General features: G+C 40.5%; 1 protein-coding gene across 1 annotated transcript; it reads right to left on the minus strand.

The window, feature by feature from the left end:
* Nucleotides 1-4618: 4618 nt before the first annotated feature.
* slc25a10b (solute carrier family 25 member 10b) lies at nucleotides 4619-17069 on the minus strand. Its single transcript, XM_029435355.1, has 11 exons — nucleotides 16325-17069; nucleotides 11290-11409; nucleotides 10514-10628; nucleotides 9851-9899; nucleotides 9375-9416; nucleotides 9237-9280; nucleotides 9080-9150; nucleotides 7627-7719; nucleotides 7461-7538; nucleotides 7283-7339; nucleotides 4619-6499 (listed from the first exon to the last, which is right to left on the minus strand). Exons 1-11 carry the CDS (start codon nucleotides 16412-16414, stop codon nucleotides 6398-6400), a joined length of 861 nt encoding a protein of 286 aa, XP_029291215.1. The 5' UTR covers nucleotides 16415-17069; the 3' UTR covers nucleotides 4619-6397.
* Between the last annotated feature and the right edge of the window lie 1165 nt (nucleotides 17070-18234).

Below are 18234 nucleotides of genomic sequence, written 5' to 3' on the forward strand. Positions count from 1 at the left end.
TGTTTTTCTCCTCTCGTCTCATTTCTAAGAAATATGGTTATAATAGCTGTTCTCTGTGCAGCTTTAAATCCCTGTGAGACAATGTGTCTCTGCTAGTGGGAGTATGCACGCACATCCAAGCCAAAGAGGTCAGGTGCTAAACCCAAATGTGAGTAGATCATAAAATTAGCTTGCACACTGCAGGGCACCAATGTTTACTTATTTACTCTACCTACGTGCTCCAATCTGCAAGTCCAAACCCACCTCACATAACTGCAATAAATACAACAATAAGAATTAAATAATGATGAACCATAAGTGGAAATGTAACGATAAAGAAAATGTGAGTAAAACAAAGCAGGAAGGGAAAGGAAATGATGTTATTGATGTAAGTTTCACAGACACACATCTCTTTAACTAAACTTAAGACGGACACCTAATTGAAGTCAGCTTGCCTTCATAGATCAGGCCTGGATATACTTTCACACAAATACAGACATGTTTGCACATATATATAGCACATCCACAAAGACATCAGTTTGCTTTATTCGTATTGTCTCCCAATCTCCATTATCCTTGCTGACGCTCTCACTCACTCAGCTCTAACAACAAGCCCATTCACCACACACACACACACACACACACACACACACACACACACACACACACACACACACACACACACACACACACACACACACACACACTGTGAGTGATAACACACATGTCACACAAGAGGAAACAAGCAATTAAAAACACAGAGGATCTTTGTTTCTTGGCCCTTTCTCAGTTGTTTTTGATTTAGTGACAGCAGAACAATCAGCGAGTGAGGCTGCGGGTCAAGAGGAATTATCTCCCGGGTCATAAATCACTAAGCCTGCTTTTTATCTTAACACCGCTGATCAGATCGGAGAACTCCTTCATATCCACCCTAATGACCACACACCCTGTCACACACTCAACGTCGGCAAACATCTGCTGCTCCCCCTCTGTTTGTCCCACCGTCAGCCTGAGGGTAAGTTATGATCGTTCACATATTCCTCCCAGCAGAAATGTAATGCGAATGTGTCAGTGAGACAAATTCTCCCTGTTGTACACTCAGTTTACATCCCTGTTTTTTGGTTGTGTCTTATTAGTTGTGGTGAAATATGTGTTCTGGTTTGTGTGCATGAGAGAAAAAGAGAGAAAAACTCAATCACACACTGCCCTCTGGCATTTCTCATACTCTTTTTCAGCAATACATACCTATACACCCCACCCCATTTTAATTTAACGTGGATGAATTTGTTCATTCACAAAGTGACGCAGACTCTGTTGCATTGACATTGGAACTGCTGTTTCAAGAATGAACTTTGATATTCAATTGTTAACATAGCTTTATCTCAACTACAGAGGTTTAAAGGCTAATTCATGACTTCTGACATCCGTGTGCCCGCAAAGGTTCTGCTTTTGTCTTTGTGACGCAAATGTCATCATCCGCCATGTCAAATTTGTGATGGCACAGACTGTACGCTCCGACTGCGCACGATCCTGTTTCGTTTCAGACTCCAGTCCAGCCTACCTCTTGTTTGCCGAGAAGAAGAAGAAGATGAAGAAGAAGAAGAAGAAGAAGAAGAAGAAGAAGAAGAAGAAGAAGAAGAAGAAGAAGAAGAAGAAGAAGAAGAAGAAGAGATTACAAACTGAATGATTGTTTCACCAGGAGGTTTGCAGTTACCAACATGAATATAATTAGTCTTTAAAGGAATACAAAGACTCCTGGCACGTAACAACACCAAGTGGAATGGAGTTTAGGATCGGTAAATGCTCTTTAGTGGAACGCCAGACCGACGCGGACCCTCAATTGTAGTGAATGGAACTTTGTGCATATTCATGTGATACATACGTGGTACATCATTTTCCAACAATAACACAATAAGCCAACACTGGCACAGACCCTACAGAAAAAAGACTGTAACGTCTGGCAGCGCTTTTTCATTAGTCATCGCAAAAATGATTTTTCATAATGTGTTTTGTAATTGTCTACAGAAATGATATATGTTTATTTGCATATAGAGCGAGGAGGTGAGAGCCATTAACAAGTGTTCACTCAAGTGGAGCTGCATTCTAATGCCAGGTGTGAACAGGGCCTTACTTCTGGACACAACCAAAACTCATCTCCCCTTTCATTGTGTCACTCAATACATCCTCTTCAGGTTTAGGGCATGATCCCACTCATATTTAAGACGACAACATTTGTAATCAAATGCAATCAATTTAAAGTAATCCTTTGATCAGTGGATTCACTCCTACAGGCTAAATGACCCCAGCTTTCACATCAAGGTGCGCTTGACAAGCAGATCCGCTCCATTGACCAATATCAAACTGTTAAGGTTCAAGATTCAGAGTTGAATTTATTCATCCATGAAATCCTGGAAATTACAGCTCTTCTATCCTAATGTTACAGTAATGCCAATTGCAGGCACACGTGAAATCATTTCCTATCAAATAAAAGATAAAGCCAACATAAACTACATTCCACGATAAAAAACTGTTATAAAGTAATGTGAACAAAAGAACCACTTAAACAAAAGATAGGGTTGAAATTGAATTGAAGACAATTCAACAATGCTCTGAGCGAGCTGCAAGGACCCAGCTGTCACACCTCAGTCATGTAGTGTATTGATCACTTACGCCTGCACTCTTTGTGGTGGGGATGTTGTGAAAAGGTGAGCAGAATAGTGTGTGTGTGTGTGTGGTATTGTAGTGGGGTGTGTGGGAGTGAAAGAGAACGAGCAATGCAATGGTAAATTGATTAATTCCATTTACTGAACTAAAATAACCTACACCTGTCACATGTGGTTCCAACATATCAACATAATAAAAATATATTTTATACATGAAACACAATAAAAACAAGTTACATTTGGGTTCAATAACAAGCCAACCATTGAAATCTAAACGAAACCGAGTAAGGCAAGTTTATTTATATGACTTACAGCATTACAACACATATTCAAAGTATATGAACGATTTAAAAAGATAAAACAAATATAAAAAATAGGATATGCAGATCATTCAAAATGTAGATTTGATCGTTGACAGTTCCTTCATTAAGATGCAGTGTGTGGATGCTGAAGTCTTTCTATACGACCACATTAAAACCAACACATGGTCGTTAATACCCTTACAACACTGCAGGTCCCTCTCTGCTTTTGATAAACGTTTTATTTCAATACCTTCACAGCTGCTCTCACCAGATCTCTAATTCACGTTTACTCCCACTCACACAGTCATGCTGAAGTCAAAACCTTGAGAGAAATTCTTAGCTTTGCCTTTTAACCACATGAATGAAACAAACGTGTTCCAGTTGGGAAGGTCCTTCATTGGAACTCAAGTCTTCTTGAAAAAGGGTGAAGGATGGTGTCAAAGTAAAGGAATTGAAGTCCAACATATAAATGAGCACGACTTAATAACACACAATGGTAAACAAAACACTGTTTTCTAAATGAAAATCGCACAAGTGTAGTTAACAGCCTTGAACTGAATAAATTCCTTAGAGGCATTTATTTCCAATATTCTTTACAGATAATGAATTCAGCCTATAAATGTTGAATAGGCTGAAACGAACACATGTACAAATGAGTAGATATTACTTGTATATGCGTTAGTTTCTCATTAAAAAAAAAACACATTTGAATTGTAGCTCCTGCAACATTTCTTTGCTGTTGTATGATTTTATTCAGTACATAAAAAAGCAGCAGTACAACAAATTGAACATAGATGTAAAGTCAGAAAACCCTGATTACAAATTAGTGTTTGGATGTTGAATATACAGAATTAATCCCAAAAAATATTGAAAAATGTCAATGTGCATCAAAAGAAAAAATGCTTCCCTGTTCTCGACTTAAAGGTCTCAGCTGTCGTCCTGAGAGGAAGAATCCACAGACATCACAGTCGAAGCCTCACAGAAGCTGATCCGATGGATTGGGAATCTTTAATCCTTCTTGTAATTTTCTTTTATGAAAGCTTCAGATATTTATAGACCCGGAACGTATATAGGATGATGGTTCATCCTAATATCAAAGCACATTTCTGAAATAGGAACAACACAATACGTAGGCCTGATACTGCCTTTGCTTTGCTATAATAGCAGTCCATGCAGAGGAATAAGGCTCAGCAATTCCCACACATGATTGTAGAGGTGCTCGCAGTGCTCGCAGTCATTATTGCTTTGCATGTGATCGATAGTTTTAATAAAAGCATTGGACAGCAAGTCACACTGCTGCTGTTCATCATCACAGCTGAACATCACCACTTAACTCCATATGGTGCAGGCTGGGAGACTGTAATTCTTCAAAATAAGAACTCATTTAAGGTCCGTTAAAGTCCCAGAGGGTGAAGCTTGATTCACGATCACAGCCAGCAACATTGTAAGAGCCTGTGGCAGCAGAAAATTAACACAAAGATATTGCCGTTTGTTTTATGACATGGATTAAACACTGACCACAGGGCACGCAGCTGATTTACAAAATGAGAAAAATAATAATTAAATACCAATGTGGTGTGGTTTACAGCAAATCCGATTTACAACCAAAATGAAAGTCAATAACTTGACATTGAATTAAAGTAGACGGTGAAACAATACAAAACCACACACATGTCCCATTAGTATTTTAATTCCAAAATCATTAGTCAGTCATCTACAAAGTATAATCACCCAGCACTGAGGGCCCCTCCAGTTTCATTTCTGTGCATATGAATAAACCTGGGGTTAACATTACTCTCTATGGCTGATCTACAGTACCTCACATTGTTGAGGGACACTTGAGCATAACAACGTGCACAGTTACAGTCTGAGGCTGATCTAAAGTTATGGCTCTCCTCAGATGAAGGTTTCACAGGATACCCAGGAGTTCAGGTTGTTGGCATTGATATCATTCACGTTACTATACTGCTCCCTGGAGGACACATAACGTAAGGCAACATGACTTGACGTCAACAGAGCAGGCACAGCACAGGAAATGCTTTATGTCACTGAACCAAGGCCAAACTTATCGCTGGACAATAACTGGCAAGAGTCACAAAGCATTAGAGATTGGCCTTAATTTTAACCTTCTAACATCGTGAATTCAAAACATCTGAATACATGTGTTTACTATTAGAGCTTGTTCTAGTATGCAGCATGTGTTTCTACGCAGCAGGTTAGTCAGTAGGAGTCCAGAGATTGTTATAAAGTGCCTTATAAAACAGTAGCATCCTGAGTCATAAAGTCTGATATGCATTCAGCTAAACGAAACATTACGGAAGGAAATGCTACATGTACACTTGTACAGTTCAGCAGTCCTCTACATGCATCTCTGTTCGATCAGTAAGAACCTTTTTAAGAGATCAAGTGGTCGTACAGAATGTCACTGGGCTTCCTCCACAAACTCCCTCCTTACTTAAAAACACGAGACGAACAAGCTTGGTCCTCTTCTCCAATACATTTGGGAGTGAAACGATGACAGAGGAATCGGAATGAAGTAAAGGAGAATCGGGTCAAAAGTTAACGACAGTTTAACCTGTTAGTAGGTGACTTCCAGTTATAAAACATTTAGTGAAGAGAAACGCAAAACGAATGAACTGTTACATTCGGGGTGCATCACATTTGGTCACCGCTGTTGGGAATGATTACCATGTAATTACAACAGCTTTCAGTGAATGGCTTTTGGGAAATATTACAGATGGGAAAGAATGGCACTGATGACAAGGCTACACTGTGTTTGTTTGCATTTTGGACTTCTGCTATATGATAACATGACACCAATAAAAGTATTCGTATTAGTAGGAAACACATTCCTGGCACTAACTTTTTAAGTCACAGTCGTGGCTCACACACTGGAGTGAGCTCTCAGGGCGCTGCACAGCACTGGTGAAACTGCTGACATTAAAACATAAAATCACAAAATCTGAACTGGAATTAGTAAAAGAAAATCAACATTTAGTCTGTCGTGACAGATTAATTGCTCCTTAACTCTAAATAAACACTTAATCTCGTCTCATCCTGTCACGTAACTAACCCAAGCTGAACTTAAAACTGGACGACTACATTAAACATCTGCGGGAGATCGTTTTAATCTCCTCTCTGAATTTGGGAGGCCGTTCTATTAATCACATTTGAAGCGCCTTTACATTTAGCATGTTCTATGCTGACAAAAGGAAACCGTCCATTAGTTCTCGTCATTGTCCCTTCTAGAAGCTGGTGCTCATAATAATCATTACTAGTGGTGAGATAGGAGGTAGAGCAGAAAGAGAAGGGGAACATGCACAAGCCCATAACAAACTGTACACGACTCCCTTTCTTGCTTCTTTGCTTGTAAATGCCAAGAGAAGAGCGATGACAGGGTGCTGTGGGAGGGGAAGTTGTGGGGGCGGGAATGCGGCCGGTCACTGAGCGTGCTCAGGAGATGATGCGAATGCCGAAGTTTATCTTGAGCTGCTCGAGGAAGATGAAGGTGAGCACTGTGTGAGGAATCAAGCGGATCCCTGCGGGGACCAGACCCTGCAAAAACAATTAGCATCAGATTACCTTTTGTACTTTTCCCCTCATTACATCCATCAATTCAAATATACTGTGTGTAACTAAAGTATTTGGTATAAAACAGGCACTTCATCATTTAAAAAAAAAAAGGTAGACTGACCGCTAATGTATTTGTATTTATTATGTAAAGTCAAAATGATTTGAAAATAGAGATTTAATCATTTCCAAAATTCACATGTTTTTTGTCAAACAAAACACATATTCATATTATACATAGTCATTTGGATCTACATCAGAAATGCTCCTTCACGCCCCTGAGAGGGCGGGTCTGGATCTGTGTTTGCCTAACAGCTGAGCTGGCTGAGGCATTGTGGGTAAACAAATGTGAACTGGTAACTGTAGCTTGCGAGCCCTGATGTGCAGACAGTGTTTCGTTAGCAGTGTTGTTGGAGCATCACCACAGTTTAGCTTCACAAAACATCCAAACTAGACGGTGCGTTTTAAACTGCTTAAAGTGCAACAGACTGGCTGCTGTGTAACCTGCTAAAGAAGAGCAATGTGTCCATGTGTGTAGATAAGAGGGACGTAATAACTGGAAGGCTAATGAGGGTTATTGTTTTGTGTCATAGCCTGTTTTTCATTTCTCAATATCTTTTACATTTTGAACAATTACACAATAGCATGTTAGAGCACATTGTATAGCATTTATTTATAGTATTCTTATTATATTGCCTGGTTTTGTAACCTCTGATTTAAAGTGGCACTAAAAAACCACAGTGGTGTTTATGTATAGTGTGTAGGTACCTTGTAAAATGCCAACGGACCAAGCTTGGCAGTTTCTTGTAAGCAATGAGTCACCCCCTAAAGAGAAAGACACACTGGATGAGAATGAACGCTGAGGAATGAAGAAGATGGACAAAGAGAAACAGAGGAATGAAAAGATTAGAGGAGACAAGGATGAGGGGGGGGGGGTTAGACTTACTGTGTACTCTCCCTTTGAGCTCATCAGCCTCGTCTTTAGTACATCCAGAGGCTGACACAAGAATGTAGCACAGCCTCCCTGCGGAGGAACAGATCGTCAGTTCACAAAAGAGGCCTGTAAACTTCACGCTGACCCAAATAACACACAGATAACACCGGATACTTACAGCGATGAAGCTGGAAAGAAAGTGTGTGAGTATGTTATCCCCCATGATGCCTGTGCCCAGCACGAGCTGCTTGGCCTGGTCGTAACACGCCAACTGAAAAAAGGTGGGAACAATAGGAGAAAAAGAAAGAAATGCTATCATGTTAATGATCTAACCTGTGCTGAAGTATCTCTTTACTCCCTGAAGCCACAGCTCTCACTCAATACAGCTGGACTTCCTCAGAACTGTGTGTAATGAGCCACAGAAATGTAAGCAAACAACTAGCCTCACATTACACACGGGGTTAGCTGAGACTGATATAAATGACCTCACGGTGTGCCACCCCTATGTCATGATAATTAACTAAGTCTCAAAACCCCCACAATCCTTCACTCCTGGATTTTGGAAGCCCCCAAAATGGTGTGCATATTAGAGTCACAGGATGGATTTTAAGTGTGTTGGCCTTCATGTGGTTTACAAATAGATATAAGATCAATCAAATATCAGCCTGTCAAATTTAAAGCAGCTTGAAATTGTCCGACTTCGGCGCCCTCTAGTGATGGTATAAAAACATGCACCATTGGGATCGTCTTATTTTTCTATGACTACCCGAGGATCTTTATATTTAAATGTATGTATTCAGTGTATGCGTAGGTCAGAAATATTTTGACGGAGCTGCATGTAGGAATGGCACCGTATAAGACTTCATCACGATAAACATTAACAATAAATTAAAGCGTGTTGAATTTCCATAATCAGGATAATCCAGAATATCCTCACATGACTTGAAGAAGCCGTCTAGCTCGTAGTAGAAGTGAAATATAGATCTGACCTGAAGAAAATACAGGAACTATCATGTAGGAAAGAACAGACTCGCATAATGTTTCCTTTATTTGTGCAGGGGGACCTTGTGATTTATGATTACCTTGTTTAAGATCGTTTTTGTTTCATTATGGAAAAAACAGTTAGTGACGATTAAGCGATATAATTCCACATTAAACACCTTATTTGTATTGTATTACGGGCTAAAGCGTCTGAATGTGTACGGCCATGTGTTTTAAAGGTCTAGGCACATGATGGCTCTGGCTCTGCATTTGTATTGCAACTGTGGAATCATGCATTATGCATTAATTAAATGGAACCATCTGAACAAGAAGCATATTCATCTTGGAAACCATTTCAGCATTGATAAATGAATGTACCTTTAAATTGAACTAAATGTAATTCCATTATCTTATTAAAAAGGACTTACAGATGCTTTATTGATTCTGAATTGGAGCATTGAACATGAATAACAAATGTCTTCCTATGTGTTTAAGAGAAAATGTATCTAAATTGCGATTGTGTTAGTCCAGATGGAATAAAGTACAATACGCAAAGAAGGAAACAAACTGTTGCTCTTCACTGGCCTGAAAATCCCTTGGGAGTCTTCAATACCTGCAGGCATTTAAAAGGTTTGGTATCTGTGACTTGCCTGTCCCACAGTGACCATCGCTCCCCTGCTGGAGGCCATGGTGGCTCCTGAGTACAGTCTCCTCACACCCTCTGTGGGACAGGACACAGGTCAAAGGTCAGACATGATGCCACTGTGTACAAAAAACTTTACATACACTTTATCGCTCAGGGTTGACCTTCTCTGAAGACTCTGAAGAGCCCATCGACGGCATGTTTGTAGCTGAAAGAAGAAAATAATTCAGGGTTAAATTACAACAAGAGATTTAGAACATCTAAAGTGAACTTCCTTAGCTGCAGTAAGTTACAATACGCACTTTCTCCTCAGTTCCGGTGGTAGTTTCATGTCATTCTGCATCCTAGAAGCAAAACAAATAATGAATGAGATCGCTTGGCTTGTTTGAAGGAATGAAATCACATTTTATGTGGATGTCCAACCAGTGTATATGGTAAATGTAGACAATTGAAGCAATGAATTCCTCCCTGTGTTGCTATATATTTATAGAGAAGGCCGAGTTCTCCTACTCTGCTGTTCAGCTTTTTAAATCCATATTTACACAATGGAAAAGGTTCAGGGGGTTGGAGCTGAATCTAGAGCACACACACCCCCAGGTAACCCAGAGGGGAGACTAATAATCCAAACTGAAGTAGTTTGTAGTTCCTTCTTGCATCCAACTATTATTTAAAAATCGACTACATTTATCATCAACACTGATTGGACACCCACATAAAAAGGTTGCATTTTCCCTTAAAGCGTTTGAATTATGTACATATTCTTGTCATGGCATGTTACCTGACATTCACCATGTCTGCGGGCGTACCAACAAACCCTCCAGTGAAACCTGTTGGTAGATAGAAATCTCGTTGGTACACAATCCTGTGTGTGTGGTGTGTGGTGTGTGGTGTGTGGTGTGTGGTGTGTGTTGTGTGGTGTGTGGTGTGTGTTGTGTGTGTTGTGTGTGGTGTGTGGTGTGTGGTGTGTGGTGTGTGGTGTGTGTTGTGTGGTGTGTGGTGTGTGTTGTGTGTGTTGTGTGTTGTGTGTTGTGTGTGGTGTGTGGTGTGTGCTGTGTTGTGTGTGGTGGGTGGTGTGTTGTGTGTGGTGTGTGGTGGGTGGTGTGTTGTGTGTGGTGTGTGGTGTGTGTTGTGTGTGGTGTGTGGTGTGTGCTGTGTTGTGTGTGGTGTGTGGTGTGTGGTGTGTGGTGTGTGGTGTGTGTTGTGTGTTGTGTGTGGTGTGTGCTGTGTGTTGTGTGTTGTGTGTTGTGTGTTGTGTGTGGTGTGTGCTGTGTTGTGTGTGGTGTGTGGTGTGTGCTGTGTTGTGTGTGGTGTGTGGTGTGTGTTGTGTGTTGTGTGTGGTGTGTGCTGTGTTGTGTGTGGTGTGTGGTGTGTGCTGTGTTGTGTGTGGTGTGTGGTGTGTGTTGTGTGTCTGTGTGTTGTGTGTTGTGTTTTGCGTGTCTACCTCCGAAGGCTCCCAGCAGGACCTTCTGGTAAAAGGGCATGGGGCCCTGACTTGTGCTGCCCATCATGTCCCTCACTGTCTCATAGATGGCAAATCTGGTGAGGGAATAGGACATCTGAGAGGAGAGAAACAATAATGAGTGTCCTATTCTTTCCTCACTGTTTAAGTTCTTTTATTTTTCAACCACTAGGAGGAGCCTCACGACCAATCTAATCTCCAGGCTGTGACTCAAACTCTTCATCTATTGATAGTATCCTGCAGCTACAAAGCAGCATGTTCACACAGTATTACCACATGCCATGTTTTAAGAGCAAACACACTGAGCCAACAGGATATGTTGGTTTTAAAATCTCATTACAAAGCGACGGTAAGAGAAAAGTTACATAGTGCTCTGTCATACACTCTCTTACTCTAACCAGAACACGCTACACTTGGTGAATACATCATTTTTACTCAAATTGCAAAGTGCAGTATGAATAGAGATTTGTATTATTATTATATTAAAAAAAGATAGGAAAACTATGAACATTAATGCGGTCAAACTAAAAGGAATAGAGCGACAATGATGAAAACCTCCAGAGTCTGAATCTCTGAGGCAGTTGATTATGAACTGCGTCTGTTCTTAGCCCGCCTTATTTTACTGCCTTATTAGTTTTTTTCAGTATAGTTTCTTGGTGAGTCTAATCTGGTAAAATCCCATTTAAAAAAGACAAAATTAGAAATGCAACAACATACAGAGGCAGACGAACAGTCCCGAGGCAAACGCACACACATACCTGTCTGCAAAGGGAGGCAGAGAGGCCATTGTAAAGAGCCAGCACCCCATCGCTCTTCACCACATGAACGGCCATCCCCATCATCCTCTTCTTCACCTCCTGCTGTGTCTGCAGGTGTACCTGGGAAGACAGTCATGTATTAGCATTGGTGTCATTTTCAATACAGCGTTAGGCTCCGTAGTGACATAAATAATAAATAAAACATTTGACAGAATACAGACACAAGAAATCTACAAGAATGAGACGGTGTGGTTCTGTTGGGGCTGACGAAGAAACCTCAGCAACTTTTACTTTTAGATCCTATTATTGTCAAGGGCAAGAAATCCTGGCTTTTATTCTTTAGTATTGAGTATAGGAAAAACACTGGATACTACACTTCCCATAATGCAACTCAATTCCCTCTTTAATTAGACCCTTGCCGTCTGTAAAACACACGTCTTTCAAACTCCACACATCCAGTAACACAAGCGCTCTGTGGGACAGATTTAGTCCCGATGGCATCACTAAAAGAAGCTTCACAAACAAAATCCTACAACTGTTTCACAGGCGGAGTAGTGTGTCCAGGCAGTTATGACCCCACACTCAAGTTGTCAAAAGGTCTTAACCCCGGTGTGTGTGTGTGTGTGTGTGTGTGTGTGTTGTCCTTGTCAGAGGCTGTCAGTAGCTCTACAACATAGCCTTTGTCCTCTGTTCTGATCAGTATTTGAGTTTGAAGGCCATCAAGTCCTTCAAAACACAATGTTCTGCTGTCTCATCACTGGCCTTTATTCCGTTTACATAAACCATCATTTTGTACTGAGAGTCGAAGGTCATTAGATATTTGTAGCACAGTGAAAAGGTTGTCTTTGAAAGGTTAAACGCCAACAAATACGGATTGAAGCAGAATATTTTTGTGGGAGTAGAAATATGTGAATTTTGGAAATGATCACATCGATCTTTTTTCACTAAGATTTGACTTTTGGATGCTCTGGAGTTCTAGGAAATGTTTAGATCACAGGAGTTGGAAAACAATCCTAGACTGGAATCTCTTTCTGCAAATAGTATATGACTAATAATATTAGTTTAGCATTTCATCTTCATCTGCAGCTGTGCAGATAAAAGACAGCAAATAAATAATGTCAACCTTATGAATGAAGCTTCGAAGCTTCTAGTTATTCGTACCAAAGTCAGTAGGATTCATTCTCAGGGGAACATGATTGTCAAAAGTCCAAAATTACACAACAAAAATCCAACAGTTGCTGAGATTTTTCAGTCCAAAAGACATTGTCATCATAGAGGCGAGGTCCAGGTTTCACTGGATACTCCATATCTTTAGGGAATTTAATCTAGACACATCGAGTACAACTCTGGAATACTTAAAGCTCTGATAAAGGAAACCACAAGCTAATGTGTACAGGAACACTCGCACACAGCGGTGAAATATTACTCCCAGATGAGTCGATAAGTGTCTGGCTACAAGATGGTCTTTTAAGGTGAGGTCAAACAAATCCTGTTGAGGACAAAAACAATAGAACAGCCCATCTGGTGGTGTAACGGATATCTGCGTTAAAACAATAAAAAGGAAATCAATATATATCATGACTAAGTAATCTTTCCCATGTGATGTGTGTGTGTGTGTGTGTGTGTGTGTGTGTGTGTGTGTGTGTGTGTGTGTGTGTGTGTGTGTGTGTGTGTGTGTGTTTGGTTAAGCTGCACTTTCCTGCTGTAAACCACATTCACATATTCTCTCCTCTAAATTACATTTGAGTCATTCTAAATGTAAATGCCATGTTTTAAGCTTTAAACAGGAATGTGTTAAGTACACAGCATTATGAAGCCATTCACTTTTTAAGCTTTGTAAGCCGTTGCTACAAAGTCACCATCTGCCTCACTGAGCAAACTGAAGTTTGTGTGTGTTTTATATGCCATGAGGGAACAAATGATTCTCGATTGTTTTGGTGCGAGTTGCTGAGTGTTGCAGATATCGGCCGTAGAGACGTCGACCTGCTCCTGAATATAATGGAACTAGATTGCATTCGGCTTGTGGGGCTCAAAGCGGCTCCTGAGCTAACCAACGTTACAGCTCAGCCGACGACGGTGCCATCAATGGTTACATCTCGTGCCGTCACAAGTACGAGCCTCTCGTCCATGAGTAGACGCTTCCTCCTTCTTCTGGAAAAAGGCAGACGTCTCTACGGCCGATATGTCCAACACTCTGCAACTCACACCAAAACAATCTAGATTGATTAATAGCTCTACAGGCAGGAGGGAAACTTCTGGATTTGGGAGTAAACAGTTTCTTTAAAAGTTTTTCAAGAGTGAGGAAGGACCGATGGCTTGATCATCATCATCATCATCAGCTCAGCTTGGATGACTGTTTTCCCAGTTTCATTTCAATCTACACTCGTAGCTCTCAGGGGATTCACAACTAAATAGATTATATTCAACTGGTGCTTTTTGGAACACCCACGATTGTATCACACAAAAGTACAAAAAATGTGCGATTAAGGCTGCGCGGTAAGACTGGCTCGATCGTTTTATGTTATCTTTCAACAACTTTCAGCAGACTCATTTTCAATTTCGACCATACGGAAAGCTTGCGCTCATGTAATACGTAACAGTAGTATACTGTATGTATAATTCTTCGTAGAACAGGTGCAACAGGAGTTGAAATTTGCTTAATCTTGTGCAAATGTGAACAATGTTCACCATGCGGCCAGACACCGCCAGCTTTCATCACACACTTTCTCATTTCTGCAAATTCACAAAATGATCCCACTACCAACAGTCACGACAACACTACAGCGTCAACACTCACTAAATAAAACACACCACTCATAAACATAATAATTAAATCCAAAGTGCACAAATGATGATTTCTTAATGAGTTTTTATATTATTCTTTCACATATACTCAAATGTTTTTAGAGCATGTGTTCAAACGCCTCAAGCACCTCTTTGAGAAAAGACGGTTGCCGTCTGTAAATATTTAGACAGTGACACCTTATCTTATTCTGCTTGTTCTGTACTCTACACTGAACCATGACTTGAGTTCAGGTGCTGACTCTCAGCTTTAAAGATACTTTGTACGGTGGACTGGTGCATTCTGGTGTTTTGAAAGAGGAAGTTACTCATTATAGATTGGGCCACTGTTTTGAGCCCTTTACCAACAGGGTCAGCAGTTGGAGCTGCAGCACACGGAGGCGATTTAGGCAACTTAAAACCTTTTGTGCTCGAGGGGCACAATTGGCATCAAAATATGAACACGTACAGGAAACACATTTTTAGGCTCAGTGTGACTTACACTTTCTGAGGATATCATTATCTTTAAAGAAAATCCTCAGGGATGCAGATAAAAACGATAAAAATTAGTTTTTGCCCACCCAGGGCAAGAAACCGTTCACCAGAGGCCTACCGACTAGTTGTTTTCAAGAATCAAAAGCTGCCAACAACACCAATATTTATGAAAAGTTCTCAATAAAGCTTTTTACTGCTCAGGCAGGGTTGTTCTTGATGGTGACAATTCCTTCGAAAGATTCTACCTGTTCATGTTTTACTAGATTTGTAGATTAATCCGTCCCACACTCACTGTAAAGTCTTATATGAACAACACCTCACAGTTCTTCGTGTTTAACTCCCAGCTGTTGACCTACATCATGTTCACTAAATGTGGATATTAAGTCCTCATCAAAGGCCTTGTGTCACAGGTTTGACTCATTTCACTCGTTTGGCAAATAAACAAAGAATTTAGTTTTTTCCTGGGAAAAACAACAAAGTTGAAGATGAGAATTTACATTAGAGGTTTGGGGGACATTAATATTGCTAATTACACTGACCTCTCTTCTTCTCTGGTTAGTGATCATATAGACATAAACACCCTTTTTTATAATGTTCTGTATATGTGATTAGTTGTTCTTTTTCTTGTTTGCACATGTTTTTTGGTGGAATTCATATCTGAAAACATGCCAGATCTAATACTACGTTATTGTTTTCAATACTACAAGTACAGCAGTAAATACAGCCACACTGAAGACACACATGTGTAGCCAAAATGATGTAGTAAATGGAAAAGAAAAAATAAGAGCAAGGAAGCAACTAAATCACCAGACAGAGTTTAATTCCTCAAATAATGTATTTGGCATCACCAGCCAACAAGCAAGTTCGGGCAGAAATAAAGCAGCATTACTGCAATGTCATGCTTTCTGGCTTCAACTACATAATTACACAGCGCCGGAGGAGCAGTTAGTGTAATCAGGGTCATGTGCTGCCGTCTGCAATGCAACTGAAAGAGAGGCAAAAGTAAAGTGAGGAAGGATTTCAAAATTAGGTAGAGATGTACTGGTTTATTATTCCTGTGCAGCACAGCAAGGCAAAGATTAACAAGAGTGAACATGCATGACCCCAGTGACACTCTCTCACACATTCACACTCACACACGCACACACACAAGTATGATCTTACAATTACCATATTATATGTATTAGGACTGCACTGTCGATTAAGATTTATTTCATCATTTAGTCCTTTTTTATGCTGAATGACTTATTTACAAAAAACTTATGGACACATCTCAGGCAAACACAAGTTACTAAACGGAGATTTTGCATGATTCTTTGTGGAGAAACTCAGTTTTTCAATATTTATCCCAATAAAACACTATCAAATATAAAACAAAGGCTACATTGGGCAATTATGATTACTTTCAAATGAATCCAACAATTGCTTTTAATGATTTGTTGTTATTTATTTATTATCATTGTCAGTTAAGGTCAGTTGGGCTACCCAGACTAACCTGTGCCCTATATTTGAACAGCCTTGAACGGCCTGATGGACATTACAGTGATGCCTTAGCAGACATGTGATACCTCAGAGTATGGCATGACCACTAAAAGCTCACTGCAGCTGAAGCACGCACTGTAATATGATGAGTAGTCAGGAGGTAAATAACTGTAATGTAGCCTGTCTTGTAGGACTACTGCTGGAAACAACTGGTGTTCAGGCCTGCTCTCCTTTACACACCAGCGGAGGGATACACACAGACTTCCCTTCAGCTCACCTTCAGCAGATCCAGAGGATGCGTGCAGCAGGCGGCTCCGCAGGACGCCAGCCCACCGAAATACCACCGCGACATCCGTTTCTCGGTCATGGCTCCGAGCTCTGCCGTTGTCCGATGCAGCTACAGCAGCGACCTCCTTCCTCCAAGTCAGTCCGCCTTCGACACGCTGTCCGCCTGCTCTTTCGGCTTCCTGGCCTGCAGGGTACAGCTGGCAGTAGCTTGTAGTCTACAGGACACCGATAACCTCGTTAATCTTCAAACATTCAGATAAGAGACCGCGTCACTGACCGGGGGGACTTTGGGCTCCAGCAGCATCGTGCACACATGACGTGCGTGTGTGTGTGTGTGTGTGTGTGTGTGCACTGTCGGCTGTGTTTGGGCTACGACATGCAGTAGGAAGCAGCTGTATGCAGCGGAGAAGAGCTCAGCCAATTGGCACCGTGGACGGCGGAACTGCCTACACGCCCAGGTCTCCGAGATTCAAAGGTCGACGGCGGTCGGCGGGGTATAAGAATGCTAAAGCCCCGAACAGTACCAAGTCACACACACGGCCCACTTTCACCTCCGCAGACTGTCATGCGGGTTTTAAAGTGATACGCATGCTCCCTGCAGCCGTAGAGTCGAAATACTCACGCTGTCCCTTTAAGAGGAAGGAACGTCATTCTCCAGCGAACACAAACTTCACCCAGTTACCGTGAAAAGACCGCTGGAAGTATGATATGATTATTTACGACTATGTGACGTTGTACACAAGGTTCACGCGCACTCTGGTGTTGTTACAGTGAGTTGAGTTACATATTTATTATTGAGATTTATTGAGATTCTGGCGTGCATACCCAGTACTAGACAGAAAATATTTGCGGAGGAATAAAGTAGTGAATTAGTTCCGCCATGGCTGGAACTCACTCAAAAATAAAATAAACTTAATTTACTCAAGTTGTTACCGTTATCATTGTCGGTCATAGATCTTAAAGGAATACTTCACCCCAAAATGTATCAATTACTCAGCCCTTGTCTCTTTGAATTCTTGAAGAAGACTCGTTGTCCCAGGCTATTTAAAGAAAGGTAAATAAAGAAATTACTCTTATTGATAAATAGCCTCAAACAAAGGTCAGAGTTTCGACCTTGGCCGTGTTTTATTTAAGGGTATTTTATCTCGTTTAAGAATAAAAACATATTTATAAAACTAATTGTGTTGTTATTGTGTCTGAGGCAGATGTCATTACATAACATAAACAGAGTAAGAGAAATAAAAACAAAAGCAAATATTGCAAAAATCAAGAAACATAAATATATGAAAAAAAATACTATAACAAATATGTACAATATATCTGAATTAAAAAATGGAAGAGCTTTGCAGTAAGTAAAAAAATATGTTGTCTCACTTTACCTTGAAAAGGGTAGAAGAAAATCCACACTGATAATATACTCGCAGTCCAGAGAGCAGCAGGGGTTTACATGCAGTCATTTTGCCCTGTGCCCTTTAAACAAGTCTTCTGTGTTGTCCAGAGATAGCAGGTCAGTATGTAGGCAAGACTACATAAAGTCACTCTTGAATATCTGTTCCTTTGTTTGACTGACTGTTGGCAACAAGCTGTGACAGTTTCTGTAATAATGTCTCTTTATATTAACACACATAACTCCTAAAAAACAGGTTATACATATTATCGCAACTACAAAGCAAATAAACCCAAACCTTAATCATAGGTGCAACATGGTACATTTTGAGAAGTGTTTTCTTAGTAATGAGGCTAATCATGGGGCTCTAAAGAGGCCAAATCAGCCACGCTGCATCTACAAGTGTAGATGTTAAAAAGAAAAAAAGATTTAGTATATTTGGGAGAACACAGCACACAACAAAGCAATGTATTTTAGCAGAAATAAACTTCCACTGCCTGTATATACAAATG

Source organism: Cottoperca gobio, chromosome 1 (assembly GCF_900634415.1).
Source record: "Cottoperca gobio chromosome 1, fCotGob3.1, whole genome shotgun sequence".
Classification (NCBI taxonomy): Eukaryota; Metazoa; Chordata; class Actinopteri; order Perciformes; family Bovichtidae; genus Cottoperca; species Cottoperca gobio.